At 46.5% G+C, this 17,649-nt stretch overlaps 1 protein-coding gene across 1 annotated transcript; it reads left to right on the top strand.

The window, feature by feature from the left end:
- Positions 1–271: 271 nt before the first annotated feature.
- Positions 272–16,090, top strand: LOC136940241 (zinc finger CCHC domain-containing protein 7-like; the record flags this gene model as incomplete). Its single annotated transcript, XM_067232293.1, has 6 exons — positions 272–342; positions 1,494–2,020; positions 2,123–2,372; positions 15,051–15,103; positions 15,644–15,775; positions 15,920–16,090. Coding segments are annotated over exons 2-6 (1,086 nt in total), but the record flags the coding sequence as incomplete, so codon positions are not given.
- Between the last annotated feature and the right edge of the window lie 1,559 nt (positions 16,091–17,649).

The raw sequence follows: 17,649 nt of genomic DNA on the forward strand, positions 1-17,649 counted from the left end.
AGCACACAAAAGTTTATTTCTACATGTCATACGGTGGCACATCATATGATGTGATCGATGCAAACACCATGTAAAGGTTCTCCCTATTTAGATAAATATAAATATAAACAATTACTGCAATATCTATAAAGGCATGATACTTAAATATGGTCATTATTGTTTCGATTTTGTTTTTTGACGTATGAGTTTCATGAAGCCGATAGCAAAATCCCAGGGAGTTCTTTTGAGCATATGGTTGGCCAACGTTTTTCTCGTTGACAACCCCGGAAGAGGTCTGAGAGCAGCAAGGGGAGAGAAGAGAGAACATGCATCTGTAAATTTGCTAAATTTCGGGTAATTTCGGTGAGTCTTTGGTCCATTGACACTATTAGCATGGTTAACGTCAGTTCACCAATGATCACGGATGAAGAGCTTGGTTTAGTGTTGTGATGGCAGTTTTAATTACCAAAACTTCTTTGTTTACATGCCACCGGCTACAGAGTTGATAAACACGTGGACCCAGGTCAAAGGCAGAGCTTTTGAAGAATTGCAAGCATGATCTCCATGTAACAGTGACAAACAAATGAAACTGCATTAATATGATGTTGTTGTTTTGTGCAGTTATCGCATTTTCTTCTGCAGTCTTTTACGCTTCATCATTTTGAGTCATGTCTGAAGAAAAACTGCCAGGCAACGTAGCTGACTAGCTAGCTAAGGTAGCTAGCATTCGACCAGTGAACTCCCTGACGAGGAATTTTCTCTATATAAATGTATTTAGCTAAATGCAATTGTTTTAGTTTGTGGCTGAGCGCTGCTCAATATGTGGGAAATCGTATGTAGTGATCTTACACCAATCAGAAAGTACTTGCCAGCGTAATGTTAGGGATGGTAAAGCAGAGTTTGCCTGTCACACTGCTAGCAAAGAAGACACCATTCAGTCGGGTTACCTAGCTCATTTTCACCAGTAACCCTGGTCTGTATTTAGAACACCTTCAAGATGGAACTATGCAGCACTTCGCCATTTGCTCCTCTTTCCAGCAGTTTAATGTCTCCAGGGATATATACACTAACACACACCCTCTCTCTTTCTCTTCTGTCCTTATTCCCTGGTCTGGGCTGTGACCACCTAGCGTGGCGTTTCCACCGTGAGGCCGGTCTGGGAGACAATCATCTCTAGGCATCATGGCACAGACACGCAGGGCTAGCCAGGGCAATGGGCCAGGGCTCCCTCTTTCCCTGTGTGTGTGTGTGTGTGTGTGTGTGGCTGGCTGTGGCTGTGTGCATGTGTGTGTCTTTCTAGCAGTAGTTGGAACCAGGCTTTCTTGCCATTGGGCTGGTTATCCTGATTAAGGCAACTCATTAATAAAGTGTGTCAGCTCTGGGCACGCTCACACATGCTGACAGACAGCAGTAGAAGAAGAGAAGGAGAATGAAGATGATGACTGCTGATTATAATGATGATAACCGATTCCAATTCCTACTTTTCTTTACTGTTGGCTTTGTGTATGTTTTAGTGTGAGCGTGTTAGGACTACCAACCACGTCCTGCGGTGTCCGTGGCGATGTTCTGTAGCTACCAGGAGAGGGAGGAAGTGGAGGATGAGCTGTACGCTGAGGACGAGTCGGAGGGGTCGGAGGTCGACAGTGAGCTGGAGTTGCAGCTGTATAGTCAGCTGCACTATGCTTCCAACACGGGAGAAAGGGAGAAGGAAGGAGAGAAGGAAGGAGAGAAGGAAGGACAGAAGGAAGGAGAGAAGGAAACCAAACAACACCAGCCTACCCAGTCACATGACGAGGGTGAGAACTACATACGGCAACTCCTGCAACATCACACAGAGCGAAGTCAGGAAGCAGCAGCGAAAAAGCAGGTGAAGGAGGTGAAAGGTCGCAGGTCAATCCAGGCGCAGGTCATTGTCATCGACTCGAGTACCGAAGTCATCACAATCTCAGAGGACGACACGGACGACGGGGTGTGTCATGTGAAAGGTCAAAGGCTGGGGCCAAAGCCACGCCCCCTCAAAGCCTCGATACTGGCACAGCAGGTAAAGTTTGTGTGCGTGTGTGCATGTTTACTAGAGAATATTTGTGTAAATATGTCAGATTATTAGATGCACGTGTGTGAACTGTGATTTGACTCTGCCCAGAAGAAGAAGAAGAGGAAGAAAAAGAGGAGGAGCCCCAGTCTGGACTCTGTGGTGGTTCTGATCTCAGAAGAGTCCGGATCACAATCACAATCATTGCCTGGGTCGGAATCAGAATCCCGGCCCAAATCTCACCCAGGGTCCGAGTCGGAGTCCGACGGCCTGGAGAGCTGGATGTTCCTGGGAGGGGGCCGACAGAAGGAGGACAGCAGCATTCAGCTCAACCTGGAGGGAGGGGGCCACAGCAATGCAGGTGGGTGTGTGTGTTCATGTGTGCCTGTTATCATGTATGTTGGGGGGGTGTGTGTGTGTGTGTGCGAGCCTGTGTAATGGCTGTGTGTGAGTGTGTGTGTGTGTGCGCGCGCGTGTGGTTTTGGCTGTGTCTTCATGGTTATGTGTGCCATGTTATTGTATGGAGAGGGTGTGTTTAGGGTGTGTGTGTATGTATGCTGCGGAGGACGTGTGTAGAAATGTGTGTGTCAGGGGGACTGAAGAGGATATTGTGTGGTCCAACGCATTCAGAACCTACCTGCAGAACTTTGATAAGGACTGGGCACAGGGACTGTGTGTGTGCGGTGTGTGTGTGTGTGTGTGATTCCATGTCGGTAAGCTGTTAGCATTCCTAACACTGCTCATCCTCTGATTCATGTGTTTGTGGGTGAAGGTGTGTAGGAGCGCACACACGGTTTGTATGTATTTGTATATGTGCGTTTGTATTGAGGACTGGATTGTAATCTGCATGCATATGTACACACACACACACACACACACACACTCGTAACGCTAATGCCAAAAACAAACAAGGGAAAGACAACAGTGCAGAAAGAGGGGTGGAGAGAGTAATCAGAAAGATGAATAAAAATGTTCTCTGCAAATCTCTCCAGATCTCCATCATTATCTTAACCTGCAGTCTCAGCAATCTCTCTTTACCTCTCTTCCCCTCTCTCTCTCTTGCTCTTTCTCTCTCTATTCCTCTTTCTCTTTCCATCTCTTTCTGGCACCTCTTGTTTCTTTTATTCTTTTTATTTTCTCTCCTGTTTTCCCGTCTTACTTTTCTCTTTTCTTCTCTATTTCTTTTTTCTGTATCTTTCTCTCCCTCTCTCATTTTCCCTCTCTCTCCCTCATTCTCTCCCCCACCTCTCTCTCTTTCTCCATTCCTCTCTCTCTGTTCCTCATTTGAATTTCCCTGGGCTGACGTTTCTGCAAGAGTGCCTCTGCTCTCTACTGCCTGTACACGCACACACACACACACACACGCGCGGGTTCGGCCTGGTTCTGAAGAGGACTAGGGGGGTGAACAGTTTCAGGGCAGATCCCCACCCTCCCTTTCCTCTTTCCCTCTCCCCCTCTCATCTCGCCCTGTGATCTTTGGAGCCTGACCTCATGTCTGCATGCAGGGGGTCGGGCGGGAGGGGGACCGAGGGGGGGGGGTAAGGGGGTGGGGGAGGAAGGCCAGGGGGTGGGTAGGGAGGATGAGGGCGGGGGTGATGGGGTGGAGGGGAGGGGGGTTGGCATGTTGAATGAAGGAGGAAGGAGGATTGAAAGATGATTTGTCCCAATACTCTGAGTGTCGCCTTCTCCTCTTCGTCTCCTCTCCTCACTCTCTCTCCTCCATTGGCTGTGGTGAGGCCAGGTCTGCCCTTCACTCTGACGGGAGAGAGGAAGGAGACACGAGGAGAGGAGGCAAGGACAGAACAGATTTTCTCTTAGTGTTGTTGATATGGCACAGTGTTTATGGTGTATTGATTTCAATAACCGAGTGTAGGGGATTTGGACTCGGGGTGTGTGTGTGTGTGTGTGTGTGTGTGTGTGTGTGTGAGAGAGAGAAGAATAGTAAGAGGTTTTCACAGCAGTGACTAATGGTATTTGTACGCCTAAAGCCCCTCTCAGTGTCACCATCAAATCACATTCACTTCTCTCAGTCTGCGACAAGCTTCTCTCGCTCCCCTTTACACTTCAGTACAGTCATGTCTGTCACCTAGACACACTGAATCCATCCTGTCACACACACTGTCGCATTGTGACACAGACAGACACACATATACACACACAGCTGCACGCTCGGAATTTAATATCTTCACACATGCTCTTGGTTCACATAGGCTCTTCATCTTATACGCATGCGCACACACACACAAACACACACACACACACACACATACATACATACATACACACACACTGTGGTTGGCCAGTCACCGGTCTATAAGGTAATGATGGGTGGGTTCAAAGACTAGGAAACTGGAAAGAAGACAAAATGGAGGGAAAGAAAGACCAAATAAAGGAAGAGGCTTGAATCCTTTCCTCCTCCTTATACTCTTTTTCTCTTTCACTCATTTACTCATACTCCCTCACACAGACAACCAGTAGACCTTCAGAGGAGGTTCTTTGTGTGTGTGTGTGTGTGCGCGTGTGTGTGTGTGTGTGCGTGCGCACAAGCTTCATGCAGCAGCAGCAGCCAGATGGAACAAGAGAGAAAAATAAGGGCTTCCCAAAACCAGCTTTGTGCCCCTCTCACTCCAGGTGGTGTGTGTGTGTAAGGGACGAAGGCGTGGAAAGGCTAAACTTGAGTAATACTGGTTAAACCTCGCTCAGTGGTCACACTTTTTTTTTCTTTTTATCCCTCCCATTCTTTCTCTCTCTTTTTGTTCCCTTGGTCTTGGTCACTGCACACCAAACTTTGTTAGAGGCTTAGAGAGTTTTGGGTGGACTGGCTATCGGGGTGGCCGATTTCTCTGTGTGTGTGTGTTAGAGGTCTCAAAATACCTTTTTCCTTGAGGGTGTCTGAGTTTGAGCTTTGAGTTTTAGGAGAAAAGAACTTGTGCAGAAAGAAGGTAAGACCTTCTCCCCTCCTCACCTCTCAGAAGGAGGAGGATTCCCTAGGGATAGAATCAGGAGTTTGGGCTCATCTCCTCACCACACACTTCCATTCGTTCCTCTCTGTAAGTATAAACAAGAGAACTTCTTCTCCACGTAACTAGTATTTTGTCGCACGGTTAGCCTCCACCTTCACTTCTTCACACTTTCCCATATCATCTGAAATGGAATTGTAGTAGAACTTAAAAGGTTCTAGAATCTTTAGAACCTTTCATTTAAATTATGTTTACAAGTAGCCATTCTGGACTTCAAAGCTTGTATGTGACTGGTCAGGGTTGAGGTCAGTGTTGAAGGGGTTGATATAAAACTTGTCTTGCATTTCATGTTAGGACTATTTGTTTATGTTTACACCGAATTAACACATCTAGGCTGTGTTCTACAGTGTACTTTGACACTTTGTGTAAATGTGTGTGTGTGTGTGTGGGCGGGTGGTACTGAGGGAGCATGGATAGGATCAACTCTTATCGAGGCAGCCCAGTGCCACACGAGGTGTAACGCCACACCCATCCTACCACACAGGGTGTTTGCACAGGCGACACATTCTCACACACACACACACACACACACACACATATATAGATATCTATTTATTTCATACACACACACACATAAACACTAGGAGATGTTACTGTACTAATACGAATATCTCTTATTTGCTCTTTGTATGTATACAATATATAATAATGTTCTGCATGTGTCAGATTTTTTTAAATAAAAAATATTGACTCATTGTAATGTTCACCTGGTAATCAAAACTTTTTATAACGTTTTTTTGCCCCACAATTCAGTTGTGACCTTTTGTAATTCAGTAGTTCTTATAATGACATTCCCACAATGCAAAACAGCATTTTTATTTACTCTGTTGGCTAGTTTGATTGTCTCCACCCTCTACAATTACATCTATTTTTTCTGTGTTTACTGGGGTAACTTTGACTGTGTAAAGTTGATTCAATGAATATTAGGAAGTGAAATAAAACCTTTGTCCAAAAATTTAAAGATGTAGCTATTTCTGTAGTTGTGAATAATTATAATGGTCACATTGTTTTTTATAAAATAAAACGTAAATTTATGTCTTAAATGTCTTTTTTAAATGAGCATGAAACATTTATGTACAAATACAATTCGACTTATAACTGTAATTTCAATGTGTTTCCTGTCTGTAGTGAGACAAGGCTACCACTCCCTCAGTTATAGCTGTTCTTGGTTTGAGAGAGGTTATTTTTGCGATTGTATTTTAGGCCTGTGAAAAATCTTAATCTGGAAAAAAGACACTAACCAATTCTTGGAATAATTTGCACATGAACATTTTGTATTTATTTGTTTTTTTACTCCGGAAACCTTTCACAAAAAGAACCAGACATCTGTTCTTCTAATTTGCATGAGTGCGGTTGTTTGTTCTAAAAACATGAGGTCTCTGGTTTGTGTGTGGACCATTTTAACTTCAGATTACTGGAAAATAATTTAAAAATACCTCTCCCCTTCTCATATGGCCAGTATATGTCAACCTACGCCCTCACACCTTGTGTAGGCCCACAGTAAAGTGAGCCCAAGTGGCCTGACAGACATGACAGATCTGCTGTTTGAGTTGACCTTAAAGTGAAAGAACCAAAGGCCTTATAAAGTAGCTTTGGAAAAGAGCAATGTTTCTACACGGTTGCTAATATTTCTATTAAAAGAGAGGTGCACTGCAATGGGAATACACACACACAGCCAGTATTTCAGCAGTAGCAGTATGGCCTTGAGGTTAGGGTAATAGACTAGAGACCACAGAGGGTCTGCTCTTGCCCGAAGCTGGAGTATGTGTGTGTGTGTGTGTGTGTGTTGGTGGTGGTTATTTAATGTTTATTCAACCAGTGTGTTCCGTTGAGAGCAAGAATATGATTCTCTTAGGAGCCCAGCAGATGTGTAGCACGTCTTCGGTGCGCACACACTCTCTTATTACTGGTTTTCTTTTATTCTGCACTGTCTCCCCCTCTTCTAAGACCATTATCAATAATATTCATAATAATTAAGCAATCACTTAATAGGAAATCTAATTACATTGGGGTAGAGCCCCCTTGAGACTGCAAACATGGCATGCTTTTATTTGGCCATAGAACTTTGTCATTTTGTTCTAATTTATTGGGTGGGGTGGGTCTGAAGAGAAGGTTTAGGGACTAAAGGCTGTTTTAACTGGGGTTGGGCCTAGGCTGGTGAGGGGTTGGAGAAGGTGGTTGGAGGAGGTGGAGCCGCATATTAAAATGAAAAAGGCTTTAGGAGGAGATGGAGGTTAGAGGGGATAACCAGTCATGGATACACAAAATCTCACTGTCCGTCTCTCTTTCCTTCTTTCTTGCTCTTTGTCCCTTTCTTTCTTTGTCCGTCTACCTCTGTCTCTCCTCTCCTCTTCTCCCGTCTTTCCCCACTGCAACATCAGTTAAACAGTTAGGCAAATGGTGAACGCACACAGTACAGTTGCCTCCGTATGCAAAGATGACTAAAAATAGCAAGGTGATGTTTTGACAGAACGTCCCAGAAGACTAGTTCTGTGTTGGTTACACAACTGGCCCCATAGTAGGAGGGTCCAGTTGCTTTCTCTTGTTTGGGAAGGTGTGTCTAATGTACTGTAAATGAGTGTGCGTACATGTGTGTGCTCTGTACTGTTTTTGAATGCAACACTATGGTCATATGGCATCCAGTCTGTCTTGTGTTGAAGCACCAAGACTGGTGCTGAGGCCTGGAGGAGCGTGCGTCCCTCCATGCCTTGTCTTCCTCTCCTCTGTCTAGCTGTACTTCCTCCTCCCGTGCAGCTCTCCTTCCCATGTTGCCGTTGTGTTGCTGAGATGTCAGGATTGGTCAGATCCATGTGCTGAAAACTCCCTCCAGCCTACCGGTGGGGCAGCAGGATGCAGGAACCTGCCAATCCACTGCCCTTTACTCTTCTGTAGAGGAAGTGTAGACTGAATTATGGAGAAAATTCTAGAAGTTTTAAAACCCATCCTTCTCCTCTGTCTGTCTCACCGTGTCTCGGCTTTCCTGGGCTCCATGCCTCATGTCCGCCCTAGTTACGGAGCTGTTGCTAGGCCAGACTTTTTTGGACCAGCAGTCCTGTTTTCCTCTCTCTGCCCCTGCTGCACCCTGACCCTGACCAGAAATGAACTTACTTATGCTGCTTATATAACTATAACCTTTTCATTACTGGATATAGGTCAGTAATGTAAATATGTCAGTGTGTTTGTGTGTGTATGTATGTGATGTTTTTTGTGTGTGTGGGGTGCACACTGTGACTATCCTGTTATTCAGGATTAGGGTTTGGTGGAAGGCTGAGCTTACATTGGCAAAAGAAAAAAGGTCTGCTTTCGAAAGTCAAATGAACAATTCTAGATACAATCCGAGAACAGATATTTAAACTGTCTTTGGGGAGTTTAGTTACTGATATTTCAGCAGGGGAGCGAAGTTATTAAAAGATAACAACATCTTCAACACATCCCTTTCCTTCTCATTCCTTTTCTAGTTTGGGTGTATGTGTGTCAATGTTTCATGTAAAATCTCAAGATTGTGACATTCAGAATATTTACAGCTCTTTGGTTAGTAGAGGTGGCCTAAAAGATGTTGGAATGCCGTCTCTAAGACTCGCCGAGGTCAGAGATGTGTGTGTGTGTGTACAGTATGTAATATACAGTATGCTGTGAGAATTTGCGTTTTTGTTGTTTTGTGTTATCGGCAAGGTTAGTATGGATGGGGGTTTGGTCAGCCATTGTTTCAAATACCAGATCATGCTTTAGGAGTTTATATTTGTCATAGGATAGCTGCAGACTTGTCTATTGCAGTCTCAGGCACGTTTAAGTAGTACAGTTTTCTTAAGATTGTGGCATTCAATGATATGGCTTCCTTCTGGAGTCATTCCGGTTGGTTCTGTTAATTCATTTAGTGTCAACCCTTTATGATGATTGGTTGAAAACAAGCTTCATACAATTTTTTTTTCTTGATTTCAAGGAATAAAAACAGGACATTTTCACATACTTCCACATCATAATGGACCATTCTAGAAATGACGTAAACTCAGCACAGCTATTCTTCATGTCTTCCTTGGATCATTCATTTGAAGTTTGACAAATATTCCCACATTGAAACAGGGTTTTCATGGTCCTATGAGTATTCACAAGGTGTTTAGTGATGTATAGTGAGGAGTTCTGTTACTTTGTTAAACTGAATGTTGTTTTGTTACTTCTCTAATCCTTGTCAGCGCATCTTCCTCCCGGCGTTCAGTCGGCACTCTTCGTTCCTCGGCGTCATCCCCGTAAATGCTGCAGGGTGTTTTAGTTTCAACAAATAACTGTCGCCAAACTGACAAGATTTCAGAAAAGTCGTCTGATCTGTGTGTGTGTGTGTGTGTGTCTAAGTGCAGACTGATCAATAGTAATTGAGTAAAGTGTCCCCAATGTTTCCATCTCTTTGTAGCTCAGGCTTCTTTGTAGGTTTCTTTTTTTCCCCGCAGGCCACGAGGAGAGAATAGAAAAGAGGTATACTGAAAGAGAGAACACGGGCATGTTTGCAGGTCGGCAGGCATGACCGGCTTCCCTCAGCCCAATCTCCGTATTCAGTATGACCTCTTATCAAAAAGTATTTTGCTTTCTTTTCTTCTGTCCATTTAAACTGGGGGGAAGAGCAGGAATGTGTGTGAGTGCGCGCGCGAGGGTGTGTGTGCGCGTGTACATGCGCTTTTAAAAGAACTGAGAATTAACCACAGGTATAACTGGAAGAGTTGTAATGGTTTTCCAACCTTTCTCTTAGACACGTTCCTTCTCTGTCTGCTGCGTGTGTGCACTCCAAAGGTATTAGCATGGAGACATTAGCCATAAACTCTAAGGTATATTAAAGCAGCGCTCCTGTTGTTCATATAAACACACCAATTCAATTTAGCATGCCCCAAGGGGAATAGGATTGAGCTGGAGAGAGGGGAGGGTGGCAGAGGGAGGTAAGGAAAGAGGGAGAGGGGGAGAGAGAGGGAGAGAGAGAGAGAGGGGGGGAGAGGGAGAGAGACGGGGGGGGTGTGGAGGAAGTGGCATGGTTTGAAAGGGGGAGGATAGGAAGGAGATGGCAGAGTGGTGGAGAGGAAGAGGAGAAAGGAGGGATGTGAGAGAGAAGAGTCAGAAGAAGGGAGGAGTACAGCTGGTGAGAGTGGAGCAGAGTGAGAGGAGGTGTGGGGGAAGGGAGGAGAGGACAGAGACTGGGGTGTGAGGTGAAGGGGAACAGAGAGGAGGAGAAGGAGGGGTGGAAGGAGAGGGAAATGGAATGAGAGCGATGGAGGGAAGGAGGAGAGGGGTTAGAAAGAGGCAGATATTTGGTATTTTAGTAACAGTACTGTCAGCATAACATTGACCTGACATTAAAGCCAGTAGGCATCTCATACACACACATCCAGTGGCCTCACCCCTGCGTGCGTGCGTGCGTGTGTGTGTGGTTGGGGGTAGTGCACAGTGAATAAAGCTGTACGTATATTATTCACTCCAAATTCAAATATTCTTTATTACCTGTCAGAGGGAGAGAGAAATGGAGGGGGGAGGAGGGCAAATGAAACGACCCCTTATCTCCCTCCTTTTCTACCATCCTGTCCTTCACCTTAACCTGTCTTCACACACACACATATATGTACGCAATAGATATGTCATTATACATTACATTTATATATACAGTATCTATATGTGTGTATGTAATCTTAATTTTACAGTTAAAAAACAAATCTCATTGATTCTTCGTTAAAACTAAGATGTTCCAAATGTCACAGTACAGCGGAGACGGGCCAGAAGATGATGCTGCTGCTGAGAGAGAGAGAGAGAGAGAGAGAGGGGGAGAGAGAGAGAGGGGGAGAGAGAGAGGGGAGGAGCAGTATTTAGGCGTTTCACCTCCTTACCCTCCCCACCCCATACTCTCTTCTCACACACACACACACACACACACACACACACACACACACACACACACACACACACACACACACACACTGTAACCCTGGACCCCCAGCTCCTCCTCTTGCCCCTCTCAGCCAGGCAGAACCCCTGCCATCTGTCCATCTCCCCCTCCTTTTCTCATCCTCTTCTCTCTCCCTCCCTCTCTTTCTCTTTATACCTCCTCTCCCTGATGTGTTTTACCCCTTCTTCACCATTGTCTTCAACCTGGGATGTTCTTAAAACACGTTTTCCGGCCTCAGCATTCCTCTATACCTTATAGGGTCCTATACCCTTATACCTCCCCTTCTCCATCCTTCTTTCATACCATTCTCCTTTCTCTCTCTGAAATAAGGGATGAGAATTGGATCGGAAAAGGGGAAGAAAGGATGTACTGTAATGAAATGAAAAGATCTTCTCGGTGGACTACCATGTCCCTTGGTGCCCTGCCCCCACCCTGCTCAGTCTAATTAAACACTGCTGGACTAATCATTTTGTTGTTTTAGAAACTCTAGTGAGACTCGCTTTTGTTCTATAATCTCTCTCTTATTCTGTCTCTCTACCCCTTTCTCTCTCTCTCTTTCTGTCTCTCTGTGTCTGTCTGTCTGTCTCTCTCTCTCTGCCCATCAAGGGCTATCTCACTGGCTGATTCTGTATTTCATTATGTGGTGAATGTACTGTGTGTGTCGTGGGGGTTACAGGAGGAGGAGGAGGAGGAGGAGGAGGAGGAAAAACCAAATCTAAATTAAAACTTTATAAAGCGCCATTATTTAATTACCCCAATGGCTATGGATTTGAAGGATTGAACGAAGTGTGTGTGTGTTTGTGTGTGTGTGTGTGTGTGTGTGTGTGTGAGAGAGAGAGAGACCAAGCAATGGGAACCGCAATGGCTTGGATTATTCATATTTTTCAATTTACAATAGCCTGCCTTGTGTGTGTCTGCATGCCCCAACCCCAAAACCCAGACCCCTTTTTTACCTCTTCTATCTCCCCACACACACACACACACACACACACACACACACACACACACACACACACACACACACACACACACACACACACACACACACACACAAGAACACACACTGATACACAAAGTGGCAGCAGATAAAAAGGCATTATGGTAAATTCCACTTGATGACAAATTTTTAATTTGGTGAACGGGCTGTGTTGAATGGAGCTTAATTACTTGGCCAGAGATCCTGGTAAAATAACCTCTCTGCTTCCTGGTGCTGTGCTTCCCGGCACCGCGCTCCTGATAAGAGGCGGCCGGCGCTCCTCAGAATGACGCAGATTAACCACAACGTTTATCTCCTGCACCTCTCTCTCTCTTTCTCTCTCTCTCTCTCTCTCTCTCTCTCTCTCTCTCTCTCTCTCTCTCTCTCTCTCTCTCTCTCTCTCTCTCTCTCTCTCTCTCTCTCTCTCTCTCTCTCTCTCTCTTCTTCTTTTCTTCTTTTCTCCTTCTTCCTTCTGTATAATAACAATAATAACAATCATGAAAATTCTATCAACCTAGCCCCCCCCGCTGACTGCCCCCCCCCCTTCCCCCCCAGCTTTCCTCTCCCGCAGGAGCAAATTCATCAAAATGAAATTGAGGTTGCAACTCACTGGTTTTATTGAAATATATTTCCCCCTTTTCCAGATACAAATATTGGTGGGTGTGTGTGATTGGAGAGAGTGAAATGGTGACTCTCGGTGGTACAAGTTTGTCAAGCAGGTGGGCTTATTTTAGAGACTGACACACACACGCACGCCCCGACACGCACGCACACACACACACACACTCAGACACACAAAGCGGTTTCAGTTTAACTCATATTTGGGCCTGTTGTATTATTGTAATGGTGACATTACATAAACCGCCGTGTGACGCTCTGAACACATTCCTTAACTAGTACATGTTTTGGAATTAACATGCACCTATGAAGGCTTGATTTGAGAGAATTGGCCAACACTCACTCTGTCAGAAACACACATAGACACTCTGTCTTTGGCCTCCTTCGGTCCCTGTTGTAGTGTACCCTGATTGGACCGTGTGTTTGCCGTGTGGTTGCCAGGCCGCGCCCCTGCTGAGTGGTAATTGGTCTCTGCAGTGTTGCCGTGTGGCAATGGAGCTTTGAATGACAGGTCTGGCCACCTGCCCTGCCCTATCTGCCAACATGAAGTAGGAAGGGGGGGGGGGGGGGGGGGGCGACGCATTGCGTTGGCAGTGGGGGGTCAGACCTGGTGTCTGAGGGTATGGGGTGTGGTGAGGAGAGGAGTGAAGCGGGAGGGGGGTCGAGAGTTTGGGGGCGGGTGAGGGGAAGGTAGAGGGTAGGGGGTCGGGCGAGCAGTGACGGTGAGTATGGAATGCATACACCGTCTAGGAATGGGTACCTTTCCCCTCTCCCCCTGGTGCCTCTCTTAGCTCTCACAGATGCACTCCTTCTTGCCCTCTTCCTCGCCCTCTTCCTCAGACGCAGCTTTCGCCGTCCGTCGCGTTTTCGCTCTCTCCCGTCCCCTCACCCAATCCCCGTTGGTCTCTTCTGTCCGAGTCCTCCTCTCCTCCTTGTGTGTTTGAGTGATTCCGACACCCCTTGGGTGTGTTTAACCTTAGAGAAAGGCAGGCCACAGAGCGAGGGTGCTGTCACACAGCGTCCCCGCACCCACACAAACCCACACCCTCGCCATTGTCATGTATAGGGGTGTTAATCCTCCGTGTCTCTTCAGTATCAAACATTCCCTCCATTCTGGAGGCGAGGCCCTTCTTCCGCTCCCTTTGTGTCTGTGTGTGTGTGTGTGTGTGTGTATTTAGTTTGAGAGAGTGCAGGCCCAGTGACTGGGTGGGGGTGGGTAGTGGTGATGGGGGGGTGGGGGTCCTGTTTAAGTGTTTGGAGGGAGAAGAGGAGGCGAGGAGGAGGGGATGGGAGGACACCAAGGCTTTGATGTGTACCGGGGACATTGACTCTTGTAGATACTCCACACACATCATGCTCTTTCTTATACACACACATCGTGCTCTTTCTTACACACGCACACACACACACACACAGATTGTGAGCATCTTGTGTGAGTTGATGTTTCCTGTCACTTCCTCTGGGTTATCACCCTGTCTCGTCTTCTGGCCCTTGAGAAGCTTGTTGTTCATGGTGCCCTCAATTTCCCAACTACTGTGTGTGTGTGTGTGTGTGTGTGTCACCTCAGGAGAACCCGGGTGTTCATGGTTCATTACCCACACGTACACTTACGTTCTGTTCTCACCGGCCGAGGACACACACACACCTACCTCTCTGTGTTGGTCTGCAAGCTCTGACAAACTGATATCCTCCTTCCCTCTCTTCCTCCTTTCCTTTTCTTTCTTTTTCCATTTCATTAATTAGGGTACCTATGAGACAAACAGATAGCATCTGTCGCTATCCGTCCCTTTCTCCTCTGCTTCTCCTTTCCGTCCTGGTGGTTTTCCCCTGTTGACAGCGGGATGTTTTAATGTTACCAACTCCCAGCACACACACACACACACACACACTGACAGACACACTCCCATGTTATAGATACACTTGTTTGTGTGTAGGCAGGCAGCCAGTTCCTCTCCCAATGTGTGTGACCCAGCTTTGACACAGAGGTTTGGCCTTTATCCTGTGTGTGTGTGTGTGTGTGCGTGCGTGTGTGTGTGTGTCTGTCCTCAGATTAAAGGAAAAGCTTCCTGCTCTTTATTTGGTGAATCCCGCCGGGAGATGCTTTGGGAATGACTTTCGCAGACACACACACACACACACACACACAGGCCTGTTTGGGACTTGTGGAGCAGCAGTTTAAACAAGAAAACCTTGACTGTAACGAGACGGAGAGAGGCAGAGGAGGACAGAGTGAAAGGATAGAGAGAAGTAGGAAGGAGAGAAGAGAGGGTGAGGGGTGATGTTTGAACATGGCTCAAGGCTAGCTGTGTGTGTGTGTGTCCAAAGGATAAACACAGTCACCCAGCTCATCAAGGGGGTAGCTGAACTAGGTGTGTGTGTGTTTGTGTGTGGGTGCAACTCATTTAATGTATGTAATGTATTAAATTGTACTATATAATATAGTATGATCATGTCACGGTAATGAGGATTTCATGTTAAGTCATAAATGTTCGTTTCGTCCTTTCCTAGGTGACATTGGTGATGTAGGTGGAGTCTGGGTGGTGTCAGGCAAGGATAGAGAGGTAAGCTACTTTAAGGCATGTTTATGTATGTTTCTGTGTCACACTATGTTCTGTGTGTATGTGTACAACACTTTGCTATGTGTGTAACAGTATGCTCTGCATGCACGTCTGTGTATACCTATTCCATGTAGCACTATGCTAACACTATGTTCTTTGGACTAGATATTCTTGTTGGGTCCAGAAGTCCCCTTAAGCATAGTAAAACAGGGAAAGGTTTAACATATTCTTGGTTCACACACACACACACTTGGTTCTTTTTCTAGGGGATTTAGGGGGTTAGGGTTAGAATGACTGTTAAGGTTATGGTTCCATTAAGGATTGGGGTTTGGAGTCAGGGATAGTTTTAGGGTTAGGAGCATTGGCTAGGTTTACGATTAAGGTCAGGCTTTTTGGGTTAAGGTTAGGGTAAGGATAAGGGTTAGGGCTTTTAATGGGACTGAATTTTACTGGAAATGGATTGCTATTTGCCACAAGAATAGCAATCATATGTGTAAATATATGACATGTTATATATAACACTATGCTCTGTGTGTGTCCCAGGCCCAGATCTCTAACCGAGAGAAGAATCAGCCATTCCGCCGGGTGTCTTCCAGGTACTACACAGATAAGAATGTCACCTGCATCAACTGCAACAAGACTGGACATCTGTCCAAGAGCTGTTCGGAACCCAGGGTAGACACACCACACACACACACACACACATATAGCAATATCCTCAACATAGAACAAAGAATATTGAGTTTAATTTGGATGTTTGCCTTTTTTGTCCTTGCTGTTTGTGTGCGTGTGTGTGTGTGTGTGCGTGCGTGTACACAGAAGGTGCCATGCTGTGCACTGTGCGGGCAGCCAGGCCACCTCATGAGGGTGTGCCCCAGCAGGCACTGTCTGAACTGTGGGCTCCCAGGCCACCTGTACCAGGCCTGCCTGGAGCACAGCTACTGGCACAAGCACTGCCATCGCTGTGGGATGACCGGGCACTTCCAGGACGTGAGTACACATGACACACACACATGCGCACGCACGCACACACACATGTATGACCCCCTCCTTCACTTGATGGGTGACCCAGGGTTAGACCACGCTGCTGTTTATCTTAATTGATACAGTTCATCAATTACAGCTTAGTTATGTCTGCCATGCTGCATCTTCCAGCGTGTGTGTGTATTTGAATACGTGTGTGTGTGTGCGTGTTTGAATGTGTGTGTGTGTGTGTATGTGTAAAGGGTAAATCTAATGACCGTCAATGACAATTATCTCACCGCAATGTTGATTATGCACATTTACACTGATGTTGCTGTGTGGAATGTATGTGTCATACACTCATATATATATATATATATGATGAGATATATGAGATATATACATATCTCTTTCTCTTTTTCCTCTCTTTCTTCAGCCCCTGCCTTTCTCTCTCCCTTTATCTGGCCCTCTCACTCACTCCCTTTCTCTCTCTCTCTTGCCTTTTTCTCTCTTAGTTCAAACCTATGATTTTTTCTAAACTGTGAACAATGTGAACTATGTCTGTGCGTGTGTCTGTTTGTGTGTGTGTTTGTGCACGTGTGTGTGTGCGTGTGTGTCTGTGGCAAGGACTGCTCCCCCGGGTTTCTCTGTCTCTCATTAAAGACAGACGGTTGACGGAGCGCCTCGCCTGTCGCCCCCGACAACAACCCTCTACCCTGGTCTGGAGGGAGGGGAAATAGAAGAGGGGAATGAATGAGTGAGGCAGGGAGGAAGATGCATAGTAAAGGAGGAATGAGAGGGGGGGGGGCAGCATGGTTAAAAAGACCTGCGAGTGTTTATCCTCAAGTAAAAGCCTCCTCTCCCTCCCGCTGTACCTCTGCCCCCTCTCTCCTTCGATTCCTCCCCGTTTCCCTCCGCCTCCTCACTCTGCCTCCCCTCCCTCTCTCTGCCTCTGCCTCCCTCCCTCTCTCTGCCTCTGTCTCCCTCCCTTCCTCTCTTAATTATTCCCTCCCTTTATTCGTCGGCTCCTAGCCCGAATCTGTCTGTCTGACTGTCGGCCTGTCTCTGTCTCTCTCTCAGTTGGTGTGTAACCACATAGCCCGTGGCTCATGTTGAAGTTGCAACAGACTTCCCACAGGGATGTTCTATCCCCCCCCCCCCAACCCATGATGGTTGTGTGGGGGCACTCGGAGAGAGAGAGAGAGGGAGAGAGGGAGAGGGGGAGAGGGGGAGGGGGGTGAGGGGGGGAGAGAGGGAGAGGGAGAGGGAGAGGGAGAGGGAGAGGGAGAGGGAGGGGAGGGAGGGAGGGAGGGAGGGGGGAGGGGGAGGGGGGGAGAGGGAGAGCAGAGGAGGTAGGGAAGGAGGGAGAGATTAAGTGGTGGAAGGAAAAGGATCCCGCGCTTCTCAAATCCTCTTGCCGTGTTCTTTCCTTCCTCCATCTCTCTCTGACCCTCTGTCCATCTGCCCACCTCTCTCTCCCCCACTGTCTCTCTTCCCCTCTTCATTTCTTTCCCTCTCCCTCCCTCTCTGTGTCTCTGCCCCCCCTCTCACTCTCCATCTCTGAAAAGGGTCAGTTCATCTGCTCT

The sequence above is a fragment of the Osmerus mordax genome, unplaced genomic scaffold (assembly GCF_038355195.1).
Source record: "Osmerus mordax isolate fOsmMor3 unplaced genomic scaffold, fOsmMor3.pri Scaffold_90, whole genome shotgun sequence".
Lineage (NCBI taxonomy): Eukaryota > Metazoa > Chordata > Actinopteri > Osmeriformes > Osmeridae > Osmerus > Osmerus mordax.